The 16454-nt window shown below is 39.3% G+C and overlaps 1 protein-coding gene across 1 annotated transcript in view; it reads right to left on the reverse strand.

Annotated features, from left to right (window-relative positions):
• LOC121872350 overlaps positions 1-16454 on the reverse strand; it is a gene marked incomplete at its 5' end in the record, with an annotated part of 69971 nt that overhangs the window by 27168 nt on the left and 26349 nt on the right. Inside the window, one exon of the mRNA XM_042375066.1 lies at positions 2753-2886. Within this exon, the coding sequence (XP_042231000.1) occupies positions 2753-2886 (134 nt within the window). The remainder of the gene's footprint in view (positions 1-2752; positions 2887-16454) is intronic.

Below are 16454 nucleotides of genomic sequence, written 5' to 3' on the forward strand. Positions count from 1 at the left end.
CCTTGGGACGGTTGGTGGGGGGTGGGGGGGGGAGGGAGGGACCGACCGACCATCTGTTAGCTGGCTGTGTACTGTAGTGTGAGAGGGGGAGGGAGTTGAGTCCATTATTTGAATGGACATTAACTTGGCAACTGTATTTCTCTTAAGTATTAATTGTGTGCATGTACCATCATAAAATTAAGATGTTATTTTTACTACAACATAGTTATTTGTCGTCAAAAAGTGGAGTTTGGGGGTCGGGCTGGGTTCTATTGGAATTAATCCCATATGTTCTGTTATTCACTTAACACGGTTTTCACTTAACGTGGGACCCTCTGGGTTCAATTGACTGCGTTAAGTGGGGTACAACTGTATATATATATATAAATAGATATATATATATATATAAATAGATATATATATATATATATAAATAGATATAGATATATATATATATATAAATATATATATATATATATATAAATATATATATATATATATATATATATATATATATATATATATATATATATATATATATATATATATATATATATATATATATATATATATATATATATATATATATATATATATATATATATATATATATATATATATATATATATATATATATATATATATATATATATATATATATATATATATATATATATATATATATATATATATATATATATATATATATATATATATATATATATATATATATATATATATATATATATATATATATATATATATATATATATATATATATATATATATATATATATATATATATATATATATATATATATATATATATATATATATATATATATATATATATATATATATATATATATATATGCTGATATATATGCTGATATATATATATAGTACCTCTCTAGTCCGGCATTCTGTGGTCCGGAAACTCCCATGGTCCAGAACGATTTTAGTTTGCCCAATAGGTAGATAGGCAGCTTTTTTTTTCTTTTCTTTTTTTTATCTGAATTATTATTATTATTATCACAGGAGTATTAAATTTTTGCCCCTCAGGCCCCAATTTGGGTCAGTGAACTAGCTTTTTGTGCGCCTATCAGCAGCTTGACTCAGCCACAATGAGTCAGTGTTGCTTTGTTGACAGTGGAGTGAACATCTATTTTGTTGGTGTCTTGAATATTTTATCATTTTTCATTGAAATTATTGGTTATTCTGAAATTTAGTTAACATATTGATAATATATACTGCAGTGCAGTGTTGATTTAAAGAAAATAATCTTGAATTACACCGAGTGAACTTAAAATTTTATGGGTGAAATACGGCATCAGGCATGGGTCCCCTGAAAGGTGATTTCTCCTCCATCCCCTCTTCCTTCTCTTCTCCATTCTCCTCCACCCCCACTTCTAATTCTCATCATCATCATCAATCAGGAACCTTCTACATACACACCTCAAAGAAAGTATACCCTGTACTTTACTGCATTTTTTTTTACTTTGTATGTACTTTTCTGTGAGCTGGAGAACCAATTACAGTCAACCCTCACTTTACGCGGTTAATGTAACCCACAGGGTACCGCGGAAAGTGAGAAACGCGTAAAGTGAATAACATAAAGTGAATAACATAACCTGAAGATAAGTGTACTTTACTGCATTTTTTTTATACTTTGTATGTACTTTTCGGTGAGCTGGAACCAATTACCCAATATCCCATTGAAACAATGGATACGTTCGAAGAGAGGTCGCTTTAAACCGAATTCACACTAAATCAAAGTGTTGTTTCAATGGAATAATTTAGTTTGGTACTAGAGAGAAACACAAAATACTAAAAAGACTGACAGTCTACCCAGATGCACCTCAGCCCATCTTCTAGAATAAACAAAACATAGTGTTTTGTAGTATTATGTTAAAAGAAACACTCATAAATCAACACAGCTAAAATTAAGGGATGCAAAATGGCCTGTTTACTGCCTGGGAAGATGGTGGGGGGAGGGAGGTGAGGTGATATTTTTGACAGTTGATGCCAAGGTCTAGTGCTTATTTATTTATCTGTCCTTAAAAGTGACTAAGGTTTTCTCTTATAAAATATCACTAAACTGACTTGGGAGAATATAATTAACATGGCTGGAATTCTTATAAGATAGTGATTAATTTGAATATAAACAGCTATAGTTTACATTAGACATACAAATTTTAGTTCTAATTACAAATGGCTAAAAATTTTATAGTTTGTGCAAAATATATGACGTTTATATTCAAATTATTCGCTGTCTTGCAAGGATTCTAGCGATGCAAATTATATTCTCCTAACTTTAGTCTGTGATATTATATAAGATAAAAACTTAAAGCCTACTGTATAACCACAAAACCTTGGGTGAGAGGGAGGGGGGAAGGGGAGGTGGCAGTGACATGTTTGACTGTTGGGGCCGAAGGTATTTATTTGTTTATTTATGTCCTTTAGATTGAGTTTTTGTTTTTTGTTTATAAAATGTCACAGAAGTGACCGGGGAAAATATAATTTACATTGCTGGAATTCTTATGATAGTGATTAATTTGAATATAATCATGCTACAGTTTGCACTAGACAAAAATTTTAGTAATCATTTAATACATTATTTTGAGTACATGTACAGTACAGCTTTGCCATTAAGACAGTGTAGCGTGCCCAGAGAAACATTAGGCACGAATTTAAAAATATGATGCACCAGTAGCTGCACCATACATGAAGAAAGTAATAAATTAGTATCATTACAGTACTGTACATGGCTTACCTTAAGGGCAGAGAGAACTGTGGAGGGTGAGGGTATATCCATATCATGCTTGGTCACAGTTATTGGCACACTTTCCTGGGTACTTTTCACTTTCTTTGCTTTTATATACACTTGACGTGGCTCATTAGTTGGAGCTGATGGGAGAGAAAAATAGTGAGCACAAAGAATATACTGTACAGTACAGTACACAGTATTCTCATACAGTATTACAAAAATGAATTACAGTACTTCCTCTCTATAGCGAAATGCTCCTCATATTCCAGCGTTACCTCTCTATACTAACTTCTATATAATGAACTGCTGCTCATATTCCAGCATTACCTCTCTATACTAACTTCTATATAATGAACTGCTGCTCATATTCCAGCATTACCTCTCTATACTAACTTCTATATAATGAACTGCTCCTCACATTCCAGCATTACCTCTCTATACTAACTTCTATACAGCCAACCCTCGCTTTACGCGGTCCCACATTCCGCGTTTCCACGTTAACGAGGTGCCCTGCCAGAACCTAACGTGCTCACATTACGCGGTGCACGAACCCCATTACGCGGAGAGTGTCCGGCGCGATGCTATTTTTAGATTCGCCCCACCCGCCTGCCTGCCTGTGCTCTCGCCTCTCCCTCCTCCCCCCTCCCTCCTGCCTGGGCAAGCCAAGGCTGCAGCATAAGTGCAGGTGTGTCTTGTTTATCACTGACGCCATATGATCGATCGACTGTGAGGATTGGCCATGCATCCCAGCCCCCCTGCTGCTAGCTGTAATCATTTAAAGTATTATGGACGGTCCGCCTCGGGAGGAGGAGGAGGAAAGACGACAGTTTGGACGAAGCCGCCTAGTCCTCCAGGCCAGACCGTGTAAAAGTGTGTATCCATATTTTGTAAAATGGCCCGCCGACCACCGCCTCCCCAGAGAAACCTTCACTTCCGGACCCAGCGGCATCTGGGCTAAAGAAGACATGGACGTCTTTAAGCTATGAGGTAAGTGGTATACCATCATCCAAGAGTTAAGAGCGAACACAGATTGATTTTATGACCAGCATGGTGTGAATGAATCTACAATTCAACAATAAAGAAGGATGCAGCTAAGATAAATGAAAGTGCCCTAACATCACAAAGTCTACAGGTGCTTCTATGATCAAAGGGCTTTTCAAAACCAGGTGCTTCAAGACAAAAAATTAATGAGGTACTTTGTGCGCGGGCCAGCATGCAGGAACATGGCGGTCGACACGCCGCTTCTGCTATGAGTACGCGACATGAACTGTACACATTGCAGTGGCACGAAGATGGGAATTACAGAGCCCAAACCCTTTAATGCTTCCTCTGTGGCTACAGAGGCTTAAGATCCCGAACAAGATCGCTAATATAAACATGTGGGTGGTGAAGAAGCAATGCTGACCTGTTGCGGTGCTAGGGAATTTCCCTCCGCTTACGCGGAGATTATGGAGGGCGATGGTAATAATCGACAACCGTGTTTAACATGGACTTATCTGGCCTTTTTCTTAAAAAAGCTACCTTCAAGACCGCCAGAAGAATGCCAGCAGTAAGACTGGGCCGGGCATGCAGAAGGAACGCGATCACCGGCCCAGCATAATTCACGCCCAGTACCTGTAGCCTGGTTATTGGTGATCCACACGCGCGTCAGACGCCTTACAAAAACCATGGACATGACCAAGCTAGTCCACTGGCTGACCGCACATAAGGCATGTATGTTCTCTACACTGTCCCTCCTGGCTTGATGACTGCTTTTGTTCTCATGTAAAGAAATTCCTGTGAGCCATAGAATAAAGCACTAAGATTTTTGCTGCTGAACGACCAGGACACACGCCTCTACTGTTAGATCGCCACCCCAACGTAAAAAGTGGTCTTCCTTCTCCAACACTACGCCTATATTATGTTTATGGACCCTCAAGAGTTAATCTGTACGTAAAGCGTATTCTCTACGGTGTTCAAGCTCCTGAACGACTACACTAACACCAGGGAAGAGTTATGAACCTGACAGACACTACCACCCATAGCAAGAGCTTAAGAAGATGAGGATCAACAGTTGGCACAGCAAAAAAAATACCGTTCAAAACAATTCTGGAGAGTATTTAACATCAAGAAAGCCGTGACTTCTTTGGTGGAGGCATGGGATCAGCTGTCTATTGATACACCCGCCACGGAGTGGACACAAAGCGGCAATACCGGGCAGGGTGAGTCAATCAGACTGGCAGGGAGGTTCACCGTTGCAGGTAGCAGGACCTGCCAGAGAAGGCGTGAGTGTTACAGTTCCAGGCTTCTCGAGACCAACGGATTTACACTGCGGGAGGTGATACGGAACCTGATATGACTACCGAGGAGATGGTATATGATGATGACGACGCCAGTGAAGAGGCAGGTGGTGCGGCCATCCCAAGAAGAACAACACTTATCCCATAGTAATGTTAGTGCCATCGAAAGTAGACGAGAAAGCCAAGCTCCTCCTTTTCCCACGACCCTGACGCAAACAGGCGAAATCTCTTTCACCACCCAGCTGGTGTTGCAGACTATGGAGTCTCTACATCAAGGTGTATCACCATTACCAGTCAACACCAGCCGCCAGCAAAGCACAGATTTCTTTCGGGCTCAAGAACCCACCACACAGTCAGCCCAAGCCAGTGAAAGTGACAGTGAAGATGACTTTGAGGATTTTGTCAGGAAGCCCTGGCCAACTGTGGTGACAGGATGGTGATGCACTCCAGGTCGGTGATTCACCTGAGGGTTGTGTAGCCCGTCTCTGCCTCGAAACCAGCCTCCATCCCTGCACATTCCCGACTCCATCTCTTTCTACTAACGTAGTACCCCACCAACTTTTAGTTTTCCTAACCTAACCTTTATTTTTCCTATGTTAACCTTATTTTCTAACCTATCCTCTTCTATATTATTTCTTGTTTTTTCATACCACTGCAAAGTTAAGATAAATTCTTTACTACAAATATAGTTGTGTGTCACAAAAAGTGGAGTTAGTCGTCTGACTCTATTTCAATTAACACCATGTTATGTTATTCACTTGCTGCCTTCACTTCTTTCGCTGGACCCTGTGGCTAAGCATTAACCGGCAGAAGTGAGGGTTGACTCGTGGCAATTGAACTGCTCCTCATATTCCAGCATTACCTCTCTATTCTAACTTCTATATACAGTAGTACCTCGATTTACGCGGTCAATTGAACCCACAGGGTACCGCGGAAAGTGAAAACCGCGTAAAGTGAACAACAGAACATATGGGATTAATTACAATAGAGACTGGCCCGACCCCCAAACTCCACTTTTTCCGACACAATACCTATGTTGTTGTAAAAATAACATCTAAATTTTATGATGGTATGCTCACACAATTAATATTAAAGAGAAATACAGTCGCCAGGTTAATGTCCATTCAAATAATGGACTCAAATCCCCCCCCCTCTTCCCAGCTCACTGGCCCCTACCTCTCTGAGAAATGATTGGGTGAAACACTAGATTTTAACGTTTAGTAATAAATAATACCTCAGACTAAAGTTAGGATAATATAATTGACATTTCTGGATTCCTTGCAGGTCAGGGAATATTTTGAATGTAAACTTCATATATTTTGCACAAAAGATAAAATACTTGCTTTGTGTAAACCAAATTATTACATTAGATCTAAAATTTGTATGTCTAATGCAAAATCCATGATGTTTATATTCAAAATGATCATCATATTGTAAGAATTCCAGCAATGCAAATTATATTCTGGCCGGGTAGTTTGTATGAATTTTATGAGCTAAATAAAAAAAAAATTATACTTCACGCGTTTATGAGTAGACGCACAGCGGAAAGTGAAAGTCCGGTTCTGGCAAGGTACCGCGTAAATGAGAAATCGCGGAAAGTGAAACCGTGTAAAGCGGGGTAATACTGTAATGAACTGCTCCTCATATTCCAGCATTACCTCTCTATACTAACTTCTATATAATGAACTGCTCCTCACATTCCAGCATTACCTCTCTATACTAACTTCTATATAATGAACTGCTGCTCATATTCCAGCATTACCTCTCTATACTAACTTCTATATAATGAACTGCTGCTCATATTCCAGCATTACCTCTCCATACTAACTTCTATATAATGAACTGCTGCTCATATTCCAGCATTACCTCTCTATACTAACTTCTATATAATGAACTGCTGCTCATATTCCAGCATTACCTCTCTATACTAACTTCTATATAATGAACTGCTCCTCATATTCCAGTGCTACCTCTCTATAATAACATTTGCTATACAGGGGGTCCTTGACTTACAGACGTCCGACTTACGAATGAACGCCGACACGAACAAGGTTAAACTTGAAATTTACAGGATTTTATTTACCTGATGACTTTTTTTTACTTTCATTTACTGTATTTTATCATTCTATTTCTTCATTTCTCTTAAGTTAAGTGATTTTAGATGCACAGTAGACCCTTCCCATTCGCGGGTTTACGATTCGCGATTTCGACTATTTGTGGTAAGCAGGTGGCTAGCATGCGAACCTTCTCCCTCAGCACAACGAGTCACCCAACGCGCCCGCGGCGTCTCATATCGTTCTGCTTGTCCTCACCCAGTACCCGTGACCTAGCATCCCGTGTCATATTCTCAAAACTTTTGAGTTTCTTTGTGAAAATGGCCCTGAAAAGACAGCCTAGTGTCAGTGCTAGTGATGCTAGTGGGGTGAAACATAAAAGGCAAAAGTCAGTGATGGCCCTGACAAAGAAAATTGAATTATTAGACAAGTTAAAAGAGGGGATGAGTGCTGCCGCTGTTGGTCAGTTGTTTGGTGTGAAAGAATCCACAGTGCGGTACACATGAAAGAAAGAACAAACAATTCGTGATTTTGTTCAAGCGAGTGTGCAAGTGCTAAAGTGGCGCAGGTTGTTCGTGACAAGAACATAGTGAAAACTGAGAAAGCACTGAATATTTGGATTGAGGACCAGCAACGTGATTCGTGAAAAGGCTAAAAGTCTTTACGCTCATTCTTACGAGACAACAGGTGGTGAAGGGGCTAGTGCAGTGACTGAACTAGCTTTTAGTGCCAGTAAAGGTTGGTTCAAGAATTTTAAGAAAAGATTCTCGCTCCATAAAGTGAAGCTGACTGGGGAGGCCGCATCAGCTGACCACACAGCCGCAGGTGCATTTCCAGCCAAGCTAAAAAAAATTAATAGAACAGAAAGGCTATAGACCAGAGCAAGTGTTTAATGCCAATGAATCTGGTTTATATTGGAAGAAAATGCCTGGTAGAAAGCACATACCGTAAGTTGCGGCGTATAAGCCGACCTCAAGATTTTTAGTTAAAAATTCAGGTTTAGGCCAATACTCGCCGTATAAGTCGACCCCCCAAGGCCCAAACATAGGCAAAAGTGTGTAACAAGGCCATGCCACTTTCGTCAAGACACTTACCGTAATACCTTTCAATATTTGATACATATACCATATATTTCATACAAAAAGGGAAGTGGGCAACAGGATCTACGTAGGACAGCAAGAAACCACTAAAAATCTTCAGTAAGTTATCCAATAAAATATTAATTGTTTACACAGCATACCAGTATAGCACCTTGACAGTAACGCTATATACGGTATGATAGTAGAACATTACGGTACACCTGGCTTACGATCCACCAATTGCATCAGCTGGTATAAACAAACTGCCAGTGGCGCCACCAACACCACACAGCCAGCTGCGAAACTATTGTTTACTGTGCATCAGCTGTTGAAAATAGCGTGTGGTGTTGTGTTCATTTAACTATACTGGAATTTACTATTTTATTATAATCTCTATGTCAAATAAATTTACCAAACGTGAATTTCAGAAGGAAATATTAGCGGCAGGCCACGGGAGTTACGCTAAGTGATGCACAGCGAGTGTTAGGCAGGCTGTTCCATTTGTTTACCACTCTGTAGTAAAGCTTCACATTTTATACTTGGCATATAAGTCGACCTCTGATTTTGGATTGATTTTTTCAAGCTTAAAATGTCGACTTATACGCCGCAACTTAAGGTAAACAAGCAGGAGAGGCATGCCTCTGGATTAAAGGCAGCCAAGGACAGAATGACGCTCATCTTCTGTGGCAATGCGGCGGGCCACATGATCAAGCCTGGCTTGGTTTTCAGCTCAGCAAACCCTAGGGCTTTAAAGGAAAAACTTTTGCCAGTGTTTTGGCAGTCCAACAAAAAGGCATGGGTAACTGTACAAGCATTCCTGGACTGGTTCCATAAATGCTTTGTCCTAGAAGTGAAAAAATACCTTGGTTCCAAGAAGATGGAATTCAAGGTGTTATTATCGATAAACAATGCACCAGGCCACCCAGAAAGTTTACAGTTTAGCCATCCAGGTGTAGAGGTGGTGTTCTTACCGCCCATATCCAACCTCTCGATCAGGGTGTAATACGTACCTTCAAGACATATTGTACACGTCGCTCTTATGGTCATATCCGTAGTGCCATGGATGAAGACCCTGACCTTGATGTTAGCAAGTGTTGGAAGGGGGTACAACATTGTGGACTTTACCAACAACAGTGAAGCATTCAATGAACTCAAACCAGAGACAGTGAATGCTTGTTGGTGCACCATATGGCCTGAGTGTGTGAATAACTTTCAGGGATTTCCGTCCATACTAAAGGATGTAAATTACATTGCGAGTGCTGCATGTCAGTTTGGTGGTGAGGGGTTTGAGGACATGGCTGCTGAAGACATGGAAGAGCTGACTCATGAACATGGAGAGGAACTTACAGGAAAGGATTTGGAAGAATTGGTAAAAAGTGCCGAGGAAGAAGACATTATGGAATTACAACAAGAAGGTTGGAGCCTGAACAATATTGGTGAACTATTTCGTCAGGTAAAGATGGTGAATGATTTCAGTGTTGATCACGACCCTTCCATGGAACGCAGCCTTAAGATGGTCCAAGGAAATGTTTAAAGACCTCAAAGCCAGGAGGAAATAACTACCAATCACCATGTTTTTGAAGAAAGAACCAGCTACTGCCACTCAGCCCTCCTCTTCCCAGCCATGCGCCACCTCCCAGTTATGCACCACCTCCCAGTTACGCGCCACCTTCCAGTCGCACACCACTCCACCACCCGCCTCTCCACCAACCACCAGTGATCTTGATGATCCACCTTTGCTTCAATAACCAGATGTCTCCTTATGTACAGTCAGAAACCATAATTGCTGGCCCACTCAGGTCGAGCGGTAGGTGAGACCAGGGGGTCCTTACTGGTCGGCGGCTCACAGAGTGTCAACACACACATGAACTCACAGAGCATCATATACCCTTGAATACTCGTCACCAGTCATTCAGGTCATACTTCCCCTTTACTTCGAATATAATGTTACTTTTACTGCTCCCACAAACGTGAAGTAAATCAGTTATATGTTATGTCTACTGGACCACAAACAAGTCCACTGACCGATGCTAAAAGGATATAGCAGCAGTTTTAGAATATGTCTGCTTAGACCAACACAGGAGTACTCTGGTGATGTCCCACACAACATAATGTTGTCATAGTATAGCAACAGGCCAAGTCTCATGCTTTGTTAACAGACACAGTTCTCTGATACACTGAACACATTGTTGGGCTGTCAGTACAACTCCTGCTGGCCGTGAAGGTCATCACCTCATTAGGCTGCCTGTCTATAAATATTAAACTATGAAACATCAAACATCACACCTCTAAGCAGTGGTGAATAATGTTAATATTGTTTATACCAGAATGTGAAGAATATGGCAAAAAGTTACTGAGGACTGTATACCTGTATATTTCATATAAGTTGTGGGTACTTGTGGTCGTAAGTCCAAACTCGTGCACCAGCTGGCTAACGTCTCAGGTTGACTCACTATATCTCCTTCACTCGCAGAAACAAACACCAAAGTCTCGGTGTGTTGTAGACGCTACGTTAGAATAAGTAATAAATATATCAAGATATGACAGTAGATACTCTTAGCGTCACTAGCCAGTGTTGCCTCTCTGTCTTAAAGAGAAATAGAGGAAAAGTCTCAACCTTACACGGGGGTCCAGGTGGACCTTCGCTATCATCACTCCCTGGGGGCGTGAGGACGGCTGTTCTGGCCCTCTCGGCAGAGTCCTGAAGACCCTCAGCTGCCTCCGCACCTAAGGAGATAGGCCAAGAAGGGTAACCTATGGGACCCACTCGGCAGAGTTCCTGAAGGTTCTGGGCTGCCCTTGCCAATACATGCTAGTAGTATTTCTTAATTATCTCTTTCGGCCTATGTAATCAAAATTTAAATGACCATCAATGTTGTTCGGCGTGCCAGCAACCTGGAGGCTATTGGTTCACCTCTACACCTGTGGGAACATCCAAGTCGGTTGTGTACAACAGAGTCAGAGAATTAAAGCAGCCTTACAGTCAGAACGGAATGTTCTATAATCAGCACCAATGTCTTAGGCTCATTAAGGCATCATGTGTTGGTCAATACAAAAGTTTTACCAAGTTAATGGCCGACAATCCAATATAATATTTATGATTTTTCACTTGTAATAATACATATAAATGAATAGCTTCATACAAAACGTAAGCACCATCATCACACTCACCACAGAGAGAATCACCATCATCACACTCACCACACAGAGAAGCACCATCATTACACTCGCCACAGAGAGAATCATCATCATCACACTCACCACACAGAGAAGCACCATCATTACAAACACCATCGCATTAATCACCACACTGATTGTGATATTACTCCTAACATCAGTTTAAAGGACACATTAGTTGTCAATATTACTTGTTGAATTATTGTTGTTTCAGTTTGTACAACTTTGGTTTATCATTTTATTAAGACATTAGCGGAGCTCTTTCGCTAGGCCACGGTAGGACGCCACCCTCCGGGAAGCTCCACATTGTCTCACTGTAGTGCATTAAGGTGTCTGCTTTGATCCTGACTTTGTACTCGTCAAAAGGCATGTTTTCCAGGGCATTTTCAAATGACTGTACATACGTGTTGCGCTCATGCAGCATTTCTTGGATAGATAGGGCAATGTCATGTCTGACACCTTGAATGTTGACACACCTGATAGTAGTCTGCTTTTCATGATCTCCCATGAAGTAGATTTGGAGGAACTTTGCCTGCTCATCTTCCAGTGGTAAGAGGGATCCTGCTTTGTGATAGACTTGACCCTGGACTTTGAATGTGGGCATGTATCCGTGCTCACGAACTACTTTGGTAGCTCCAAAGGATGTCATCTGGAAGCATGAATGGTAATTCCGTATATTTTCCAAGAAGTGTTTTGACTCTGTTGTTGTTCCCAGCATGAGAGTCTTCAATGATTGTGGTGGTTTTTCCAAATTTGGCAGTCGTACTTTCCCATGAGAGCAGCACAGTCCAGCAGATTCTCCTTTGTACATCTTTGCACCGCAGTATTCACATTTCTTATCCATGTTGCCAATGACAACAGACTGATACTTTTCATATTCTATATGTAACACCATCCATCATCACTACATATAACACCATCCATCATCACTACATATAACACCATCCATCATCACTACATATAACATCATCCATCATCACTACATATAACACCATCCACCATCACCACAGATCGGTAAAGTAGTTTCCAAGATTCTCGTGCGGACATACATACAAACAAACAGACTTCTTTGTTTTATATATATAGATAGCAGAAACGTTAGGCCATGGTGTGAAATATCGTACGTTTGGCATACCTAGTTAGAATGGACTACCTACCTACCTACGTTGTTAGAATGGACAGCCTAGAAAAGTTAGAGATCAAAGAAAAGTAATCTGTAATGAGAGAGAGCATAAGGATAAAATTAGCTATAATACGTGGGATGGGATACGACTTTTCAACCTCTGTGTGGTGTAACGGATGGAGGTTAAATGCAGAGCAAAGTAAGCCATAATGAAAGAGAACCTAAGGATCAAAATAGCTGTAAATCATAGGAGGGAATACGACTTTTGTACGTGTGTGCGTCGGGGCTGTGTCGGATCGGGTTGCTTGGAGTTTTTTTGAGATCACTACATATAACACCATCCATCATCACTACACATAACACCAGTCATCATCACTACATATAACACCATCCATCATCACTACATATAACACCATCCATCATCACTACATATAACATCATCTATCATCACTACAGATAACACCATCCATCATCACTACATTGAACACCATCCATCATCACTATATATAACACCATCCATCATCACTAGATATAACACCATCCATCATCACTACATATAACATCATCCATCATCAATACATATAACATCATCTATCATCACTACAGATAACACCATCCATCATCACTACATTGAACACCATCCATCAGCACTACATTGAACACCATCCATCATCACTATATATAACACCATCCATCATCACTAGATATAACACCATCCATCATCACTACATATAACACCATCCATCATCAATACATATAACATCATCCATCATCACTACAGATAACACCATCCATCATCACTACATTGAACACCATCCATCATCACTACATATAACACCATCCATCACCAATACATATAACACCATCCATCATCACTACATATAACACCACCCATCATCACTACATATAACACCATCCATCATCACTACAGATAACACCATCCATCATCACTACATTGAACACCATTCATCACTACATATAACACCATCCATCATCACTATATAACACCACCCATCATCATATAACACCATCCATCATCACATATAACACCATCCATCATCACTACATATAACACCATCCATCATCACTACATATAACATCATCCATCATCACTTCATATAACACCATCCATCATCACTACATATAACACCACCCATCATTATATATAACACCATCCATCATCTCTATATATAACACCATCCATCATCACTACATATCCATCATCACTACATATAACACCATCATCATCACTACATATAACACCATCCATCATCACTACATATAACATCATCCATCATCACTACATATAACACCATCCATCATCACTACATATAACACCATCCATCATCACTACATATAACACATCCATCATCACTTCATATAACACCATCCATCATCACTACATATAACACCATCCATCATCACTACATATAACACCACCCATCATCACTACATATAACATCATCCATCATCACTACATATAACATCATCCATCATCACTTCATATAACACCATCCATCATCACTACATATAACACCATCCATCATCACTACATATAACACCATCCATCATCACTACATATAACACATCCATCATCACTACATATAACATCATCCATCATCACCATATAACACCATCCATCATCACTTCATATAACACCATCCATCATCACTACATATAACACCATCCATCATCACCATATAACACACCCATCATCACTACATATAACACCATCCATCATCACTATATATATAACACCATCCATCATCACCATATAACACCATCCATCATCACTCCATATAACACATCCATCATCACTACATATAACATCACTCCATCATCACGACATATCACCATATCATCACTACATATAACACCATACATCATCACTACATATAACAACATTCATCACTACATATAACATCATATCATCACTACATATAACACCATCCATCATCACTACATATAACACCATCCATCATCACTACATATAACATCCATCATCAACATATAACACCATCATCATCATCACTCATACTACATATAACACATCCATCATCACTACATATAACACCATCCATCATCACTACATATAATACACCCATCATCACTACATATAACACCATCCATCATCATCATCACTACATATAACACCATCCATCATCACTACATATAACACCATCCATCATCACTACATATAACACCACCCATCATCACTACATATAACAACATCCATCATCACTACATATAATACCACCCATCATCACTACATATAATGACATCCATCATCACTACATATAACATCAACCATCATCATTACATATAACAACATCCATCATCACTACATATAATACCACCCATCATCACTACATATAACAACATCCATCATCACTACATATAATACCACCCATCATCACTACATATAATGACATCCATCATCACTACATATAACACCACCCATCATTACTACATATAACAACATCCATCATCACTACATATAATACCACCCATCATCACTACATATAATGACATCCATCATCATTACATAAAACACCATCCATCATCACTACATATAACACCACCCATCATTACTACATATAACACCATCCATCATCACTACATATAACACCATCCATCATCACTACATAAACACCACCCATCATTACTACATATAACACCATCCATCATCACTACATATAACACCATCCATCATCACTACATATAACACCACCCATCATTACTACATATAACACCATCCATCATCACTACATATAACACCATCCATCATCACTACATATAACACCATCCATCATCACTACATATAACATCATCCATCATCACTACATATAACACATCCATCATCACTACATATAACACCACCCATCATACACATCACCATCCATCATACATATAACACCATCCATCATCACTACATATAACACCACCATCATCACATATAACACCACCCATCATTACTACATATAACACCATCCATCATCACTACATATAACACCATCCATCATCACTACATATAACACCATCCATCATCACCCATATACCACCATCATTACTACATATAACACCATCCATCATCACCATATAACACCATCCATCATCTACATACACCATCCATCATCACTACATATAACATCATCACTACATATAACACCATCATCATCACTACATATACACCATCCATCATCACTACATATAACACCATCCATCATCACTACATATAACATCCATCCATCATCACTACATATAACACCACCCATCATCACTCATCACTACACTATAACATCCCATCATCACTACATATAACATCATCCATCATCACTACATATAACAACATCCATCATCACTACATATAACACCATCCATCATCACTACATATAACACCATCCATCATCACTACATATAACACCACCATCATCACTATATATCATCCATACACATATAACACCACCCATCATCACTACATATAACATCATCCATCATCACTACATATAACACCACCCATCATCACTACATATAACATCACCCATCATCACTACATATAACACCATCCATCATCACTACATATAACATCACCATCATCATTACATATAACATCATCCATCATCATTACATATAACACCATCCATCATCACTACATATAACATCATCCATCATCATTACATATAACACCATCCATCATCACTACATATAACACCATCCATCATCACTACATATAACACCATCCATCATCATTACATATAACACCATCCATCATCACTACATATAACACCATCCATCATCATTACATATAACACCATCCATCATCACTACATATAACACCATCCATCTACAGATCGGTAAAGTACTTTCCGAGATTCTCGTGCGGACACACACACAAAAAACAAACACAGAAACATTCTTCTTTGTTTTATTTATATATAGATTAATGTTAACGCTGAAATGGTAATGAACAACTGACTAAAAAGAGGATTTTCTTAC

This window comes from Homarus americanus, unplaced genomic scaffold (genome assembly GCF_018991925.1).
Source record: "Homarus americanus isolate GMGI-L3 unplaced genomic scaffold, GMGI_Hamer_2.0 scaffold20014, whole genome shotgun sequence".
NCBI lineage: Eukaryota > Metazoa > Arthropoda > Malacostraca > Decapoda > Nephropidae > Homarus > Homarus americanus.